General features: G+C 43.2%; 2 protein-coding genes across 2 annotated transcripts; one reads left to right on the top strand and one right to left on the bottom strand.

Moving 5' to 3' along the window:
- The first annotated feature begins 530 nt into the window (after positions 1-530).
- Positions 531-6,889, top strand: LOC123102631 (leucine-zipper-like transcriptional regulator 1). The gene is made up of 17 exons (XM_044524049.1): positions 531-819; positions 1,348-1,457; positions 2,360-2,429; positions 2,523-2,681; positions 2,765-2,842; positions 3,089-3,193; positions 3,394-3,460; positions 3,544-3,605; positions 3,688-3,827; positions 4,030-4,156; positions 4,250-4,364; positions 4,507-4,595; positions 4,877-4,960; positions 5,320-5,661; positions 5,737-6,183; positions 6,265-6,324; positions 6,549-6,889. Exons 2-17 carry the CDS (start codon positions 1,420-1,422, stop codon positions 6,627-6,629), a joined length of 2,064 nt encoding a protein of 687 aa, XP_044379984.1. The 5' UTR covers positions 531-819; positions 1,348-1,419; the 3' UTR covers positions 6,630-6,889.
- A 150-nt stretch (positions 6,890-7,039) lies between these two features.
- Positions 7,040-14,647, bottom strand: LOC123102630 (golgin candidate 6). The gene is made up of 19 exons (XM_044524048.1): positions 14,475-14,647; positions 14,302-14,377; positions 13,949-14,001; positions 13,685-13,812; positions 13,395-13,594; positions 13,230-13,303; positions 13,076-13,145; positions 12,495-12,548; positions 12,303-12,398; positions 12,099-12,149; positions 11,932-12,021; positions 11,691-11,804; positions 11,528-11,599; positions 11,243-11,428; positions 10,914-11,014; positions 10,621-10,669; positions 9,951-10,016; positions 8,933-9,688; positions 7,040-7,771 (listed from the first exon to the last, which is right to left on the bottom strand). The coding sequence occupies exons 2-19, from the start codon at positions 14,362-14,364 to the stop codon at positions 7,199-7,201; spliced, it is 2,796 nt and encodes a 931-aa protein (XP_044379983.1). The 5' UTR covers positions 14,365-14,377; positions 14,475-14,647; the 3' UTR covers positions 7,040-7,198.
- Positions 14,648-18,325: the final 3,678 nt, after the last annotated feature.

Below are 18,325 nucleotides of genomic sequence, written 5' to 3'. Positions count from 1 at the left end.
ATGACCGTGAAAATTTACATCTTGAATATTAATGTGTCCTATATGATCTGCACTATCGTTTTTATCTCCAACCATGCATGATGAAGAGCCCGCCTCATTGACCTCAGAAAATATTTAGCCATCTTCATTTTGCTATGCTATAGATATGTTTAATAAATGTTTTGCGGCTATATTCGTCATTTTCCTATGCTAAATATATTCGCTAAGATATGCATTTCCCATCTTCATATACAATAAATTACACGTATTTTTAGTTCAGTTCTGATATTATTAATAAAAATATCCATGTTTCAGCAAATCTAATTCATATATATTGCAACCGATTTCGGCAGCAACGCCCGGATATCCTCCCTATAGTACATTTAAACTTTTGGAATAGTAATAACCGGCAGCATTTATCCTCAAAATGGTACTCCATCCATCCATCCATCGCGCAAGTTGTAAGCGTGAGAACGGAATGACGTGTGTTTGGACTTTGGAGCGTGTAGCCAGCCAGCGCAATGGTATTTAATTAGCAGCATTTAGGACGAGACAGGTTACGGATCCCACGAGATTTCCACGGAGATCCTTCCTGCAGGCGGTCCAAAAGGGCATGGTGAAATCAGTGAGCTGAAAAGCTCTGCTGCCACTGCCGGCCGCTACGGATCAACCTTTCCAGTTCTCACTGTCACGGTCCGCGGCCGTAGTCCCGAGCGCGCAGGACCAGCTTCGGCTGCTTCCCCCGACCCGTTTCCTCTCCCCTTCCCTTCCACCACGCCAGCGACATCGCCATCGCCAGCGGCAGTGCCAGTGGATCCTCTCGCTCCGCTGCAGACAGAGGTAGCTCGAGCAGCACTTCTCCTATTCTTCCTTCTCCCTCGGTGACGATTTCGTGCGTCTGGTGGTTGAGCAAATTCCTTCTTATTTTCTGATGAATCCCTCTCCATCTCTCTTTTGATCTGGTATATGCAACAGCAATGCATCTTCTCCTTCTTCTTCTTCTCCTCTTTGGAGGTAAAAAAAAGGGAAGGAATGTGGCTCTTCTTGGCCATTCTTCCCCAAAAAACAAGAGCTGGTGTCCCTTGATTCTTCTTCTCTTCCTGCCCAATTTTTTCACTGTTGCGTGGATGATTTTCACCCCATTCCTTCGGTGATTTGTTTTTCTTGCTCGAAATCCCAGGACGAGGCAAACTTACCCCCAAGGGAAATAATTGCCCGATTATTTCTTTATTTTTCCTTCTTGGTCTCGTCTGTCGCCTCGTTCCCCTGATTTCCGCCGTATTTGGTGTGCGCAAGCCCACCCACTCCACCAAATCCCCATTTACCACCATTTTTTTAAACTGATTTCTTGCATTGACTTGTCTGCAGGTGACAGGGGATATAATGTGCGGCCCGGCGGTCTGCTTCTAGGACCAATTTGGGAGAAATAGGAAGCCAAACATGTTTGCTTTCTCGCGCCGGCGAATGAAGCTTGGAAGGTACACCTCCCATTTTGGCAATTATTAAGCTCCTGGACCTTATTCGATTCAGTACCAATTGCCCATTTTGGTTGATTTAATAAACACTGGGTTTGCATATGGTACTGGAGTGATGGTTTCTGGTGAGAAGCTTCTTCTTTCTTTCTTTTAATGGACTGTACCATGTTCAGACAAGCAGTGCTGATATAATTTTGTGAAATGTAAATCCAATGGTAACTTTATTGTGCAAACGATGAGAAAATGGTGAAAATCTAATGATTCTTTTGGTGAAATATAATCTAATGACTAAATTTGGTGAAATGTACTCCCTCCGTCCCAAAATATAAGAGTGTTTTTCATACTAGTGTAGTATGAAAAACGTTCTTATATTTTGGGACAGAGGGGGTACCTTTTAATCCAAAAACTCCGGATCCCGAGAAGTTTTGAAGATGGTGCTTACTTCGAATGAAATCCTCACTTGACTAAGCATAAGTGAAAACGTGGTTGAGGGGAGTGAGCAATTCCCTTTCATGGTGGTCGAGTCATGATTAGAAATATTGTGAAAGAAAGTGAAATGTCCTATCTCGTACTTAATGATAAAATTTTGTGACATGTGATCTAATGACAAATTTTGGTGAAATTTAATTTCATGATAAAACTTGGAGGATTGCAAATTTAAATTTAAGAAGCCACATATATTTGTAATGTGCGGTTAGCCTATGCACACTGTCTAGTAGTTCCTGAACTTACTGAAATCAAATTTCACATTTGAGGTCTGAATATTCTTGCTATAATTAATCGTATTTAGCTTCTTGTTATTCTTTTGCTCTTTTATCTTTCATGGCTGTACCTTCTTCAAGAATAACTAGAGATGATTCTCTCGCAAAGGAAAGCCGAGAGTGATGATCTCAAGACTTATGCAGGTCCAAGGGCCACAAGAGTGATCCTTTGCACGGCTCTAGGAGCCCTGGGGGGCACGTCAGCCTGTCAAATGTGAGCGCCTCTGTGACTAAAGTACTTATATCTATTGTTAGTTTTGTTATATTTGTGGCACATTTGGATGATAAGCACATTGGTTTGTTTCAGGGCGGTGACCCGATCACAGCATCGGTGAGTGGCCGTGCAGATGACCTTGCTTATCGCTGCTCTTCTGATTCATTTGATCTCGATGCCCGTGCATTGGATAGCTCGGAGAATTGGGCGGTGTTGCCCACAGAGGGCGACAAACCTGCTCCTCGTTTCTCTGTAAGCAACAACCTAAACTATGAACTCTTAACTGTGATCAAGTTCACAGCCCTCATCAGAATGTCGATATGTGTGTGCAACAGCACGCGGCAGCCATTATAGGCAGCAAGATGGTAGTTTTTGGTGGTGATTCTGGTCACCAGTTGTTGGATGATACAAAGGTAATTGTGGTTTTATGTGTTGTTATGGACTCCCTACTAGGAAATACTCCCTTTGTTCACAAATATAAGATGTTTTAGATATTTCAATATGGACTACATACGGACTGAAATGAGTGAACAAACACACTAAAAGGTGTCTATATACATCTGATTCACACAAAAATTAGAACATCTTATATTTGTAAACGGAGGGAGTATCATGTTATTCGGCAATTGACATTATGATCATACCTTTATGTTCATCAGATATTGAATCTGGAGAAGCTTACATGGGATTCTACCACCCCGAAAGTTCTTCCATCGCCAATTCGATCTACTTCCAAGTTGCCAGCCTGCAAAGGTCATTGTATGGTATACCTCTTGTAGCTCACTATTGTTGCAATTCTCACTATCTAATTCTTAATACAAATTAGCTTTATCAAGTTAATTGGCTACTAGTCATCTTATAATTATTTTTCCGTTGGGCCACTTTTTGCAATGGACCTGACAACTGAAATACACGAATGTGGCTTGATAGAGAAATAGCTAAGCTTGATCCTTTCGATGTACAGGTTTCGTGGGGGAATAGCGTTATTCTTGTTGGAGGCAAAAGTGAGCCTGCTACTGATCGTTTATCAGGTTCTCACACTTCCACAGCCCTTGGATTTATATGATGGTAACCTCCTCTGCCCGATAGATTACACAACCTGTGTTTGCTGCAGTTTGGGCTTTCAATACTGAAACAGAGATTTGGTCACTGATGGAAGCCAAGGGTGATATCCCTGTAAGTTATTAAGTATTGAGTGCTATGCTGCGGTTAAATATCCATTTGACCTGACAGAGTTTGTTTGTGGTTCGGATTTTAGGCAGCTCGAAGTGGCCACACAGTGACCAGGGCAGGCGCTACGTTGATACTTTTTGGTGGTGAGGACGCGAAAGGAAAGAAGCGACATGATCTTCACATGTTCGATCTCAAGTCATCGACATGGCTTCCTTTGAACTATAAGTAAGTCATCCTTCTGAATTCCGAAGAATCCTGTGCAGTAGAATTTCTTATTCAAATTTGCTTCATGGTTACATTTTTAGGATGTAAGTTAGTTATAATCATTGATAATCTTTCACTGCCTAATACTCTTCATCAAGAAGCATTCTAGTTTTAGAATTTTTATTTGAATTTAACATGCATTCTTGTATGCTGCTTGTTGCAGAGGCTCCGGACCTTCTCCTAGATCCAATCATGTTGCTGCATTGTATGATGATAGGATCCTTTTAATATTTGGAGGCCACTCGAAATCCAAGACCTTGAATGATCTATTTTCTTTAGATTTTGAGACAGTAAGTTTCGTGAGGTTACTTGATTACATCACCAATTATGTCACTCGGTATGATGCATGTTAATGGTTCTTTAAGTATCTATCTTCTTGTCAGATGGTATGGTCAAGGGTGAAGACAAATGGTCCTCACCCATCGCCTCGAGCAGGTTGTAGTGGAGCTCTATGTGGAACTAAGTGGTACATTACTGGTGGTGGAAGCAAGAAGAAACGTATGTTTCAAGCTTTCACTTTATGCCTAACATTTGAAAGATGAGTAGATAGATTCTGGTTCATATGTGCACGGCGTGCATTTTTAGAAGAATGCCGTGTCCATGTCATGTGGGAACTTCTAACAAGAAATCAAATTCTCAGGACAAGCGGAAACCTGGGTTTTTGATGTTCTAGAATCGAAGTGGACTGTTCGTGCAGTACCGCCTAGTTCCTCAATTACTACAAAGAAAGTAAGCCACCAGATATATGCTTGCCTCTCTTATGATGGTACTAAAATGCAACTCCGATTGTGTTCTAAGGAAGCAATACTAAAGTACAGAAATGATATTCATGTTTGTGTTCTGGACTTGTCGCTCACAATAGTTGAAATATTTATGTCTAGAGCAAAACTTCTTGCAGAAACAAAACCATGTACAAAGTGCAGTTCTAGTGTATAATACTTCCACAGGCCAACTAGTTATCATATTATCTCATTTTATCACATGAACCGATTTTTGCTTGGTTCATGCAGGGTTTCAGCATGGTTCCTTTGTACCACAGGGACAAGATCGTTCTTGTTGCTTTTGGAGGAAACAAAAAAGATCCATCCGACAAGGTGAAACTTTTACCATCGAGCATTTTCTTGTGTCACTTTGACGAGTTGCATTCTCATTTTGAACAAATATGATGGCAGTGTGTACTTCTCCTCGTGTTCTAAAGGCTTTCAACGAGCAACTTTTTTTTCAACGAGCAACTTTATCAGCGTTGTAGTGCTCACATTTTCTTCATAACATATTTTTTTCTCTCTCAAATCCCTTGAGTATATTTGGCACTTGCTTTCTAATTCTTGAAGTTTGTGTAATTGTCTCATCAACATGTCAATTGCCTGCACCTGAATATACTGAAACATTTGAATGTAAGAGTTTTGATGTCAAATTGAGATGCATCACTGAACATCTCTGTGGTTATCTGTAGGTTGAAGTACTGGTGGTACTGCAAAACGACCATTCTTATAGCTGGCGGTCTGCCCCAGATGTAGACCCATTGCTGTATGAATATTCTCCAAGCACCAAAGAGCTCGCCGGGCATCTCAACAAATGTGCTCCCTTGTACTCTAATAGTTCTGTTGCAAGGCACAGTCTCACCTCTACAGTCGAGCGTGCGTCTAGAGAGGAGCATGGAGCTCTGGGCACTTCGCTCCACAGGAAGTATGGTCAGGTAGAAGACTGCAGCAGCTTAGCCCAAAAGCTTGAGAAACTGATCGATGATGACAAATACGATGATGTCGATGACTGTTCTTCATGTCCAGCAAGCACCGTAAGTGACGCGCATCCAAGTCAATAGACAAGCACATACTTTGTTGCCATGTATATAGCTTGTTGTTTCTTGCAGCCGAAAGATCACCGGAGCAAGAGGACAGGGGCCGATACTCGGACTGACATGGCCAGAACTGTAGCCGTCAAGGAAGAAAATACTGACAACCAAGGACCAAGTGGAAGGAGGATAGCCAGGAGCTCTTCAGACATCAGCCATCTGTACAACAACAAAATAACAGATTTGATCAGAAGGAACGCGGCGCTTGAGGACCAGCTTGCAGCCGCACTGGCAAGCAAAGAGCAGGCAGAGAAGAACCTGTCCTTGGTCATGAGTAGTAGGGAGCAGCTGGAGAAGAGGCTGGCCAGTAGGGGGAAAGATGCTGAGCTGCTCAAGGAGAAGATAGCAGGCTTGGAGTTGGCACAGGAGGAGTCTAACAGCCTGTCTAATGCCGTGCACGCCGACAATGTGCGCCTCGAGCGGGAAGTGGCGTTCCTCAAGGCCATCGCGGATGAGACCCGAAAGGCAAGGACGATCCCCTAGCGCATGATGATTTTGGCTGCCTTTATTTTTTTCTGTTCTGAGTTTGTTTTGCTGCTCCTGCAGGAGATGCATTCCACCCGCAGAGTTTTGGCGGGAGAGCAGTCGCGGACGTTCCAGCTACAGGTATTTGAGACCTTGAACGGACGTCTTATATTATGGGACGGAGGGAGTACTTAGAATAGAATGCCGGTGCTTCTTAGGCCAGCATAGGTTTTCAGGATGCATCAGACTCTTATTCGTCATAATAGTGTGTAAAGTCTCCCAAAATCGTCTGACACTTCATACACTTTGACATAAATGAACTCTGTTCCTGAACACTCATGATCTTACTGTTTCTGATTGATCAGGTCGAGGTGTTCCATCTGAAGCAGGGGCTGCAGACGGCGGAAGGAAGATCCGTAACGCCAAGGAAGCCTCATAATCCTTAGTATTCAAAACAAGAAGCGGGGCGAGTTCATGATCATGTACTTATGCTAAATCTATGGGCTGTGGTTTGTAAATTGGCTTGTACATCCATTTTATAGTTGAGCCTATATGTAACAACAGGTTCTGTGTGTGAATCATTGTGCTTCGTGGATTGATGTTTGAAAGATTTACTGTAGATAGTCGACTGAGAGCAACTTCTTTATGATTGTCAACTTAATAACTGAAGTAATTTACAAATGCTGTTGCATTTCTTGCTTTCTCAGTGAGCTGATTTTCTTTCCTTGTCTGTGTAGATGACTTATTATTAATTTGATTAACTCAAGTCAGGTCTTCATTTGAAAAGGCTACAAGTTACTTGAAATGATATAATTTAAATCAAATAACCAAATTAAACTAGAAGGTGAGTCGGCAGTTTAGTCTTAGCATCCATAAATAACTTAGAAATGAAATGGCCACCTTTGTCTACACATCACCAACATTCCACTGTACAATTGTTATCACAAGCCCACATCACCATGATTCAATAAATGATGCTAGGTTACACCATAGATGAAAGTGAAGCAAAAACACATTACTTTTCATCGTCGTCTTCATCGTCGTCATCATCATCATCGTCATCTGGCAAGGCAGCATCATCGCCGATACCTTGCAGCAGGGTGTCCACGTCCTCACCGAGCTCTGCCAGCCTTGCACTCAGCTTCTCAACTTTACTTTGCTCCTGTCCCAGGCAGACGAGTAGATCGTTCAGTTCCACCTCACTTTCCTTCTCTGCCTCTTCCTTGGCTTGCGCTTTTATTGCTTCTATGTCCGGATAGGGAGCACTGCCTCCCTGCCTCAAGGTTTTCACCTCAGCATCAAGGCGGTAGTTGGACTGCTCAAGACTGTTGTAAGCATCTGCCAAGCTCTTGAGATCAGATTCAAGTTTTACTGCAAGATTTCGTTGGTTGCTAGCTTCGGCTTCGATCTGAGCTTTTTCAGTTCTGAGCACCTCTATTCGCCGTGCTGTGCCCTCCAGTTCTTGTCTCAGGGCTTCAATTTGGACCCTTTCTCGGCCACTGCTCGGTTTCTCAGAAGAATCTGAAGTGCTGCCACCACCAGTTCTCACTAGATCTTCTGCTAAGATTGCATTTCGGCCTAGCAAGTCCTGAAAAATGAAATCAAATAATATATTGTTACGTATTTCTGTACCAGGTAGAGTACGGTGTCCTTGAAGCTACTAGCAACCACAACCTGCCAGTAACCAGTTTACTTGATTCGACCAGTTGCTTCGAAACTGATCAACTTATGAACTAGGATTTATGACCTTTTGTACCAAGATAAAAATTATCAACTGGGTTACTTGCATATTCTTGAATATATAAGCATGTTACATGAAATATTTTATGCTTGTGAAAGAAGGGAAGCATTCATACTCCCTCCGTTTCTTTTTAATCTGCATATAAAATTTGATCAAAGTCAAACTTTGTAAAGTTTTACTAAGTTTATATGAAAAAATACCAACATTCGCAATATGAAACAATATTTTTAGATGCATTATGAAATTAATTTTCATACTGTATAACTTTAGTATTGTAGATGTTAATAATTTTTTATATAAATTTCATCAAACTTTACTTAGTTTGACTTCAAACAAATCTTATATGCGGAGTAAAAAGAAACGGAGGGAGTATTTCTCAGTGATATTGAGTTTTGCAGGAAACCAGCTTTTTCTTCAGCTATTGCTCAGCAATACTGAGTCAGGCAGCCGATTGATCACCATACTGGCCTATTTTGTTATTGAGAACTGAACAAGCTATAATTACAGAGCTAGCCCAACATTCATTAAGCACAGTTTGCCACAGCTTGCCTAAGAAAGCTAGGCCATGTTTCATTCACTGCCCAATCTATGGTTTGCCACACTTTATTAGCCGCATGGCCCATTGGCCATTCGTCATAGAGTAACATCTTTCAGCTAAGCTTGAGCATGTGGCTCCATTTTTCTTGGCTACAAGTTAGCCAAAAAAGTTTGCCATGCTTAGGTATTCTTAGGTTTCAACCAATCAGGCCTCTATGGTTTAAGTTCTATTCACCACATCATAATATAGAAGCGAAAAACTGATTCAAGAACAATTACTTGTTGCTAAGATCATGCCAACAGAACCTCAGTATTTACACGTGGAAGGATATTTCTTTTTCATACACAACTTGGCGCTCATGTAAACTATTATCAGAAATTGTGCAAAAACCTTTTTTTGTGAGAATGGCAGGATTAGTTTGGGTAGATGAATTCTTTGCTTGGAATTAATGTAATGAATAGGAAACTAACCTGCATCTCGTTGCACTGTCTCTCTACAAATGACTTCAACCGCTTGATATACTCTCCGTCAACCTCCCCGTTCTTCTGCTCCAACTCAACAGGTAGAACTGCAGTTGCAGTTTTTGTTCGACTGAAGAGATCCATTATACATTCTCTAATATCAGTCTCAAGCTTACTGAGTAAACTAACGAATTGTGAATCAAAAATTTCCGAAAGGACTGGATGTTGATCGCCTTTATTTGTTTCCTCCTCTTCAATCTCTTGGAAATCAGACATACTGTTTGCACTTGACCGTGAAAGCTGCTTGTGGTTCTGCTGCCCTGATGGTAGGTGAAGAAAGCTTTTCCGCAGCTCATCGAACCTCAAAAAGTATGTAGTAAGGCCAATCTTTTGGCTTATAGCATCTGCAACAGCAAAGGCATCTCGGCCCTTCTCACGGCTTGCATTATTGAGGACACAAGCACCTAAAACAACAGCAGCTAATCCACGGACGCAACCGGTGAAACGTTTATTCGCAGCAAGCTCGATTATGTAGTTTAGGTGTACCGCTGATTCCAAAAGGCAATTTACAGCATTTGCACAGTCCGCAAGCCATGTGATGAGTAGCCGGAGAATAACAGGCTGAATATATGATCCTTCTGATTGACTGCTTTGGTCATTCTCTCCTGCTAAAGCTGCAAAGGATAAACACGTAACAATCCGATGCAAGAGAGGCTCGGTGCGTCCCAAGGATGGCGTAGGTGTTTCAAGCTGAATTTGCAATACCTGAAAAGTTAAGTTGTTAGAAAGCCACCCATTGAAGCTGCATTGGTTTATGTTAGTTGTGAACTTGTAATTCAACAGTTAATCAATGCAAGAAAATCATATTAATAATAGAGTCAACCATTTGTTAGATAATCTCATCAATATGTTCAATTCAGACAAGTGGAATTACACAAAAATTAATTCTCAGCCAGTGGGTAGTTGGTTCTCCAGCCTACTTTGTACACGTAAAATTCAGACAATGAAAAGTTGCAAGGGAACATACGCGATCTTTGCATTGCAAGTTGTCCTTGATTATGTGAGTAAGAACACTAGATGCTCTGCAACATGCCTGCAAATTTTAGGATCAATCGTCAGATTTTTAAATCAGATAAGAGAGAGGAAAACTGCAGGTATTGATTACATGACATCTCGAACAATCAACTTTCTCATTCTAAACTAGACAATAAGACTTCCTTAGAACACTACTAAATGAGGACTTCAATTCAGATTACATCGTATATATGTATACAATAGAAAAACAACTCGAACAATGATCACAGCATCCAGCCTCTTGGTCATAAAATAAACTGAAGAGGCATATATCCTATGTTTTAAAGGCGTCCATAAGGCGACGCCTAGGCGACGCCTAGGCGTCGAGGCGCCCCCCCAGCGCTTTGCGCTTTAGGCGCCTAGGCGTCGCCTAGGCGTCGAAGCGCCCCCCCAGCGCCTTAAAGCAAGGCGTCGCCTTAAAAACATAGCATATATCAAATTTGAAGAGGAGAATGGTGGCAGAATGACAGCAAGGTCAAACAGCAAAGAAAGAATGTATGGCACTGTTTATATGTCCAAAAGAACTAGCAGCAGAGGGCATTGATTTATAATCATTTGGACCAAATTTAAAGAGATCTACTATCTGGTGTGTTGAATAGTGCGTTTGTATTAGAAGACATTACCTCCATATCTCCATTAACATCACTTGACACCAGAGCTTGCAGAAGTGCACTGCCATTACAATGGTAACATAAGTGAAGGTGCAATTTTATGAGTGATAGAATTCAGACTACAGAAAGCATCATGAAGTGTGGCAGAAACAGCAGCAACCATAGTGACATGTTATGGAGATGACAGAAATGGCCATCTCTAGTACAGTAGGTATAGGTGATCTCAGCAGTAAATTACGACATAATTAGAGCCAAAAGATAATGCTCCCATTGTACTAAATGCAACAGAAGGACCATAGACTAACCTTCCAAATGGCATGTCACTAGAAGCACCATGGGTAGCAGTTCCTTGGTTTGGATGTGGAGCAATAGTTGATGCTAATAATGCCTGGCCATTGGGATTTGTCTGTTCCATAAAGAGAAAACTCCTACTTATTATGTGCTTACACATACTGATATGCCAAAGGAGACCAAAAATTTAGCAGAAAGAATAGCCAATATTCTACTTAAGTTATAACTGAAAATGTGACCAAAATGATGAAAAATACTAATTGCCTCATTTAATGTCTCCTTATCTCCTTACTAACATGTTCATGATTATTTGAACCAGCAAAAATATCAGGAAAAAGATCACCTCGCAGAAACACTTGAAGACATAATCAGCAGCAACAAATTCCTGTGCTACAGAGGTTCGCAGGATTATAGCTAAGATCGCATTCAGTGCAGGCTGAACATGAGGTTCTTCCCCGACTTGCTTGCTTGCAAGAGAATCGAGATTTTGAGGATGTCTTAGTACCAAGCTGCCAATACACCGCAATGCCTGGAAAAAATGAACAGTGTACAAACATCCAACAACACAACTTAGTAAAACTATCATACATATAGTTGCATGGTACCTCAACTGTTATAAGGGACTCACCGTACAGCAAAGAGCTACAGGGGCCCACTGACTCTCAACGCCCAATAATAGAAGATGGTCAAGAATGTTTCTCTGTCATTTATTAGTAAAGCCCATATGATGAAACTTACTTCAATGTTATAAGGTAGACAACTAGAAAAGATATAAAGGGAGAAAAGGGTACCTGAGCTAGTGCAGTTTGATTGGTGATCTTGCTAGTATCTTTACCTGTTTCACCCGGTGGGCCCCCCATCAAAAGCAGTTCGACAGTATGTAAGGCACCGAGAAGATTTACCGTCTAAAGAGACAAGAGTTTTAACTTCAGCGAAGTATTGTTAATACAAGCTTTTTGGGCCAAACAGAACTACTTGTCAGTTTGAGTAATCTATCTGTGAGGCTATATAGGTGATTTTATAATGGTGTACCTTTTGTTGGGTAAAATTGAATGCACTGCCTCTCCTAATCTTTAGTATTGATATCAATGGGTCAAAGCCCATTGTCTCTTTCAAAAGCATCTGATATTAGCACAAAGTAATGTCAATGAAAATATGACCATCTAACACTTCAAAACAATTGTTTGATAGAAACATACCTGATTGGACGCATTGTTCCGTATTAAATTATTTAAAAGTTCAAGGCAATCCTGCTCCACAAAAAAGAACAGATTAGCAACAACAAAGTTTTATACAAATTGAAAAACAGCTTTCAAATGGAAACTGAACAACCAGAACTTTTAGACAATTCGGGTACACAATGGATCAGATCAGATCATATAATATGATTCCTGGATAATCACCTGAACAACGACGCCTCCATCAGAAAATCCCTCCTCCCCAATAATGCTAAACAACTTCTCAAATGCACCCTCAAATACAACAATTTTTTGAATTTCCTGAAAGGGTGAATTACCAGTCATTTAGTATTACACATATAGGTTCGAATTGATATCTGGAACATAATAAATCAACCAAGAATATGAGAGAGTAACCTCTGCGTCTCTGGTCAGATAAGTAAGAAGTAATAGTGCTTCATTCCTTATGACCTTCAACATGCATCAAAGATACCCATATGAGCTATATAACCAGGCAAGTAAAGAAACAAAGCAATAAAAATATGTTATAAATTGATGATGCTGGATTGCTGGGAACTCAACAATAACTTAGCATGACTTGTGGATTGCACCCATCAGAAAGTAATTTCAGCATTAACTGCATTTTTTAGCTTTTTCAAATAATTAACCCATGCTGCAGCCTAAGATAGAGGAGGTGCTACTGGAGTAAATAACATCTAATAATATAATTTATTTGTGACAGCACGTATATCAACTCCTTCAGAAGAACAGATAAGGGTCCAAATCAACATGATTGTACATCTCTACTTCATGTTGTAAATCAAAGTCATGCTGCTAACTGATTTCACACATTGTAACCATAAACCGTTTCCACATGCATTAGACTACTACTGCATGGATAACTTAGGATAAGCAAAACTGATATTAGCACAATAGATATGTCTGGATAGCATGTGTGCTTCTTTAGAGGAAGAGGGGAAAAGAGGTTGGTGCTAAACCTCGCGGTCCATAAGCATGTCCATTAAAACTGTTATGCCACGGGGAATTAATAGAATTGCCTCCTGTAATCTGAAACACCAAAAGGATAAAAAGGAGTTAAAAAGGTTTAAAGTGTAGTGGATGCATCCCAACAGAAAAAGACTTACTGGGCACCTTTTCAACGAGTTTGTAAGTAACGCTGTTAAAAGCTGGATTGTGTAATATCGCACATAGAAATCCTCCTCTGTCTTTGAACCAAACAGGAGGGAGAAATAAATCATGACAGATGAAGCAGGTAAAGCGAGTTACATGCAGTAAAAGCAAAGAATGTAAACTCACCAGTAAGCTCAAGAGAAGAGAAATATTGTCTGTTTCTCGAGAAAGCAAATCAGAGTTCATTGATGCCGGTTGGACCTCAGTTTTCAGTCCCTGTGACGTCTCAATAGGAGTCAGCGCGCTCACAAGGGTTTCTAGGGCACCTCTGACGAGCTCAACATCCTCACGGTCTTCTTTCAAAACGTTGAGAAGGACAGGGAAGCCTATTTTGCAAATTAGCAAGAATGTATCACACATCAGTCGCTCATAGAGATGAATGTACAAATACCAAGGACCCAAGTGAAATGATATACCCATAGCTCCAAAAGACATCTGAGCCGAACGGCTCTCCGCCACGAGGGACTGTAGCTCAGTCATGGCAGACCTCCTATCATCAGGCATCGTGCCGTTGCTTATGCGGTCAAGGAATCTCTCGACGTAGCTGTACAACATAATGCAGTTAGAGGGTCACTCGCTAAAAGTGGCATATGCCAATCAGGTGCTATGTTTTTCAGGCAACAATAGGCCTAAAAGTATGATTACACGACTGAACACAAATTTCATGCCGAATTGCCTACCTATCTTCCTTGGACTCGGACGCCTCGTTGCCGAAAACGAATCCCCCAATCCCCTGTGAGACAACACCAACAGAACATGGAGTTAATAAACATCAAACTTGCTCCACCAACCTGTGATGAAATCATGGCATCACATTGGCCCAACTGCTACTAGAGCACGAGCTCCAACGGAATGAAGCATTCCATGCTAAAAAACGGAAAAAAAATACATAACACCCTATGAGACTAGAACTCGTTCATACGACCGGCGAAACGCCTCGTCGGGCTCCGACCTAGGGTGCGTCGGTGACAGGGAGGAGCAGGAGCGGTCGGGGACGGGTTCGATTAAGGTCGTGGGGGGAGGGGGTGTGCACCTGCATGATATTTTTTCCTGCGCTTCCGGCGAAGCCCCGAAGGTTGATCGACCGGGATTCCATGGATCGCGAGCGCCTGTGTGGAGTAGCGAGGGACAGTTAGCCGGATCGTATAGGTTGAAGAAGACTTAGCAGACACAGTGCGTATTCTTGGGAGGGAAGGCGGTTCTAACCTGGGAACCGAGAAAGATCGCCGCGGCGGCGGCGGCGGCGGAGGTGAGGTGGAGACTGGAGATCGGGGGGGTGGACGGGGAAGCAACCAGGGAGGGGTGGGGAGGCAGGCTGGATGGAGTCGGGGTCACGGGGGATTTTGGTTTGCTTGCTGAGGTGACGTGGCATACCTCCTCCACTGTTTGCACCGAAGCAAGAGCAACCGTGGAAATGCTTCCACGCTCTCGCTCACAAGGGTTTCTAGGGCACCTCTCACAAGCTCTAAGGGTGTGTTTGGTTGCTGTGACCAGATAGAACGTCATGGGTCCGACCCGTTCCCACAGCTCATTCCCGCGTATGGTTAGTCGAACAAATCAGAACCCACTCGTCTCAGGGAATGGAATATTCGCTCATTATCCGGAATCGAGGCATACCTCGAAATCGACCGAACGACAGGGCCCACGCCCGTACCCTATCCTCTCGCAACTCCTTGCACTAGCGTCGCCACCCTCCCACATCTCCCTTTCTCTCGATCTGCCTTCTCCATTCCTCCCCGGCGCTGACTTCACGTTCCTCCCGTCGTCTCCTCTGTGATGGCGCGCATCTGCACCTTGGCGGCGACCTAGCAGCAGCGAGCCAGCGACGAAGCAGCGGGGCGGTTACCACTCAGGAGGCGGCGACGAGAGAGCAGGGAGCGACCGAAGGTGCTGCCGCAAGGTCTGGATCGGCGGCGGCCATGTACGGTTTCCACTACCCGTTTGTATATCTTTGTATATGTTCATGTTTGGGCAGATTTTATTTCATGTACGCTCCTCAATTTGTTTCATATATATATGTGCTTCTGTGCACTACCCAGATCCATGGTTATCCAATTTTTACTTCAATATGTGCTGCTGTGTACAACCTAGATCCATGGTTACAAGTCATTGCTAGCCATATTTTTGATAGTATGCATCATTTGTACATGGTCACGAAGACCACGTTCATGTGAAATCTGGTGGAAGCCGCTGCTTTTGTTGCACTAGTCGCAACGTCAGTCATTGTTCGGCTATAATAAGGAAGGGAAGACCTCATTCATATGAAATCTGGTGGGTTCAAGCTTGTGGCTGAAGCTCTTGTGAAATTTGAAAGAATTTGATGGCTGAAGCTTGTGGCTGAATCTGACGGGATGTAGTCTCCAATTTAAAAGAATTTGATGAAGAGCTCATGTATGATTTGTATGTGAACTCATGTATGGCTGATTGCTTTTGGATGATTTGTATGTGAACTCATGTATGGCTAATTGTTTTTGGATCTGATGGATGAACTTGCTACCTTCTGTTAAGTTTGTGCCTGGTTTATGTCATATATGTGTGATTTTTGTCGATATGTATGTTGTCGTGCTGTTTTTCTTCAAAATACAAATGAAATGCTGCCAAAATTTTGAATTTTAGGTGGTTCAATTTTTCATACCGTCTCTCTAACCAAACACCGGAACGGAACCAACCCGTTCCGCTTTTTTGTTGGTACCAAACACGGGAATAGAACGAACCCGTTCCTATGGAATGGAACCATTCCATTCCGTTCCACTTGGTTCCTCAACCAAACACACCCTAACATCCTCTCGGGTCTTCGGCTTCGGTGGCGAGTTCGATGAGCTTGATATTTTAGTATTTTGAATTAATTTTCGATTCGAGGAAATTGGATTTGAGGTTTTTCACGACGAGCTATATACCTTATGAGACAAGCAGACCCTTCCGAGGACCAATCATGGGTCCCAGCTGATAGTCTTCGGACACACCGCTCCTTAGGGTCCCACTGTTCATATGTCTAATCAAAAGACAAAAGAGTCATGATGGCCCCGAATTCTACTTTAGTGGCACCATCAACGCCTGTCTCGATCTATGTACGCACATAAGGCACGACACCTGGGAAACACGCGGATTTACCGCTGCAAGACTCAGCGTCCTATTACCCCGCGACCAAGTTTTTTTCCATATAAAGTAAAGGAAATGCGTCAAAGATTTCACATCCTTTCCACTCGTTCCATTGCCTTCACGCGGATCTCGTCTCCTTTCTCACCTCCATTGCTGCTTCGAAAGCTCAACATAATGGGGAACATCCCTAGCTCGTCAATTCGCCCCGCCGGTCCCCTTGAAGCAGAGTGGAAAAGTTGCTTGGTTGCTCAAGGGAAATTGAATCGTCTTGCTACCCGGGGATACCTACCTGACCTAGAATTTGCGTGGATTCGGCCTGGCTTGGTTGCTTTGGACGACGACCTGCTCAATGATAATTTCCCGGCGCTGTAGGTTGACGAGCGGGTAAGCTTCGTCCAGGGGCTAGGCTTTCCAATCCACCCCTTCCTCCAGGTCCAGGGTCTCCTGAAGTTTTATGGGATCCAACTCCATCACCTCACGCCCCACTCAATCCTTCACATAGTCGGCTACGTCGCTTTATGTGAAGCCTTCCTTAGTGTAAAACCCACTTTGACCTGTGGTGCAAGTACTTTTGCTTGGTCCCGCATATTCGGGACAACATCATCTTTGAGGTAGGGGGCGCCGAGGTGTGCCGAATTGCTGGGGTTGGGTATCTTCCAAGCACCCCTAAGGAGGACAGCGAGACCTGGCAACACGAATGGTTCTACATCTTTGACGTTCCACTCGAGGATCCTCTTCGGCAAGGGCTTCCTCCCTTTACTCCTGGTCCTCCAAAAGAGTGATACAACTGTCATCCGAGGACTCAAGCCCGAGATGGGGGCTCCAAGGTGGCTAGGCTTGCCACTCAAGTCACTTGCCTCGGCCATCACAAGCTCACCATCGTCAATGTGATGGCAGTGGCTCTTGCCCGAGGAGTCCAGCCTCTCCAGCAACACTTTCACCCATGTGGTAATATAATGGGGCCAACCACTCGACCTGCGCCATCAGGGAAGGGTTCACAAATCATCAAGAGATCGGAGCTGCGCTGGAGGCGATGTTTAAGGGCGAAGGGGGCGATCTTGCCAAAGATCCTATGTTCGACGGTTTTGCCAGCTATAAGCCGGTTGAAGCAGTAAGTTTTATTTACTTGCATTATATTTATTGAAGATGGTATTTATCTTCTTGATCAGACGTTTAACATATTCGAGCAAAATTGGAGGCGATGGATCAAGACTGTGAATTCCCCCGCTCCTCAACCTAAGCTCCATGTTCGTGATGATGACCTCGACTTGACCGAGGATCCTCATACCGACCTCATCTTCAAAGATGGGGTCTTCTATTAAGAAGGCATCGACGGCACTAAAGTGCCTATTATGTTTGACCGTGTGGGGATGTTATCTCCCGTTGTCAATGCAGCCGCCGATCATCGCCCCGCAAAGCAAAAGCGGTCCCTCTCCCACGCTGCTCCTGCCGCGAGCACCTTTGCCCCTTCCAACAAAGGTTGTCAGTCTAAGCGCTCGAGAAGAGCTCCCGCCGAAGAAGGGGATGAACTGAGGATTAACCCTAGGCCTATCATCAAACTGGTTGCCCCGAGGAGCTTGTAGTGCAAGAGACACCCTCCTTTACTTTCTAAGCGCATACCTACAATTTTTTTTGCAAGTGATGGCTCTATAATTTATGCATTTTTAGAGCTCATTTGTTGTTGTTGGGGAACGTAGTAATTTCAAAAAAAATCCTACGCACACGCAAGATCATGGTGATGCATAGCAACGAGAGGGGAGAGTATTGTCTACGTACCCTCGTAGACCGAAAGCGAAAGCGTTAGCACAACGCGGTTGATGTAGTCGTACGTCTTCACGATCCGACCGATCAAGTACCGAACGCACGGCACCTCCGAGTTCAGCACACGTTCAGCCCGATGACGTCCCTCGAACTCCGATCCAGCCGAGTGTTGAGGGAGAGTTTCATTAGCACGACGG

This window comes from Triticum aestivum, chromosome 5A, assembly GCF_018294505.1.
Source record: "Triticum aestivum cultivar Chinese Spring chromosome 5A, IWGSC CS RefSeq v2.1, whole genome shotgun sequence".
NCBI lineage: Eukaryota > Viridiplantae > Streptophyta > Magnoliopsida > Poales > Poaceae > Triticum > Triticum aestivum.
The sequence above is the reverse complement of the archived record's forward strand: the minus strand, read 5'-3'. Positions and strand labels throughout refer to the sequence as shown.

What these genes read in the sequence shown, in the direction of transcription:
- LOC123102631 (XM_044524049.1), top strand. Translation starts at nt 1,420, where the DNA reads ATGTTTGCTTTCTCGCGCCGGCGAATGAAGCTTGGAAG. An exon ending in CCTCAATTACTACAAAGAAA is followed by an intron (nt 4,596 to 4,876) that starts GTAAGCCACCAG and finishes TGGTTCATGCAG; the next exon opens with GGTTTCAGCATGGTTCCTTT. An exon ending in TCGCGGATGAGACCCGAAAG is followed by an intron (nt 6,184 to 6,264) that starts GCAAGGACGATC and finishes CTGCTCCTGCAG; the next exon opens with GAGATGCATTCCACCCGCAG.
- LOC123102630 (XM_044524048.1), bottom strand. Translation starts at nt 14,364, where the DNA reads ATGGAATCCCGGTCGATCAACCTTCGGGGCTTCGCCGGAAGCGCAGGA. An exon ending in AGTGACATGCCATTTGGAAG is followed by an intron (nt 10,670 to 10,913) that starts GTTAGTCTATGG and finishes TTGTAATGGCAG; the next exon opens with TGCACTTCTGCAAGCTCTGG. An exon ending in ACTTGCAATGCAAAGATCGC is followed by an intron (nt 9,689 to 9,950) that starts GTATGTTCCCTT and finishes TTAACTTTTCAG; the next exon opens with GTATTGCAAATTCAGCTTGA.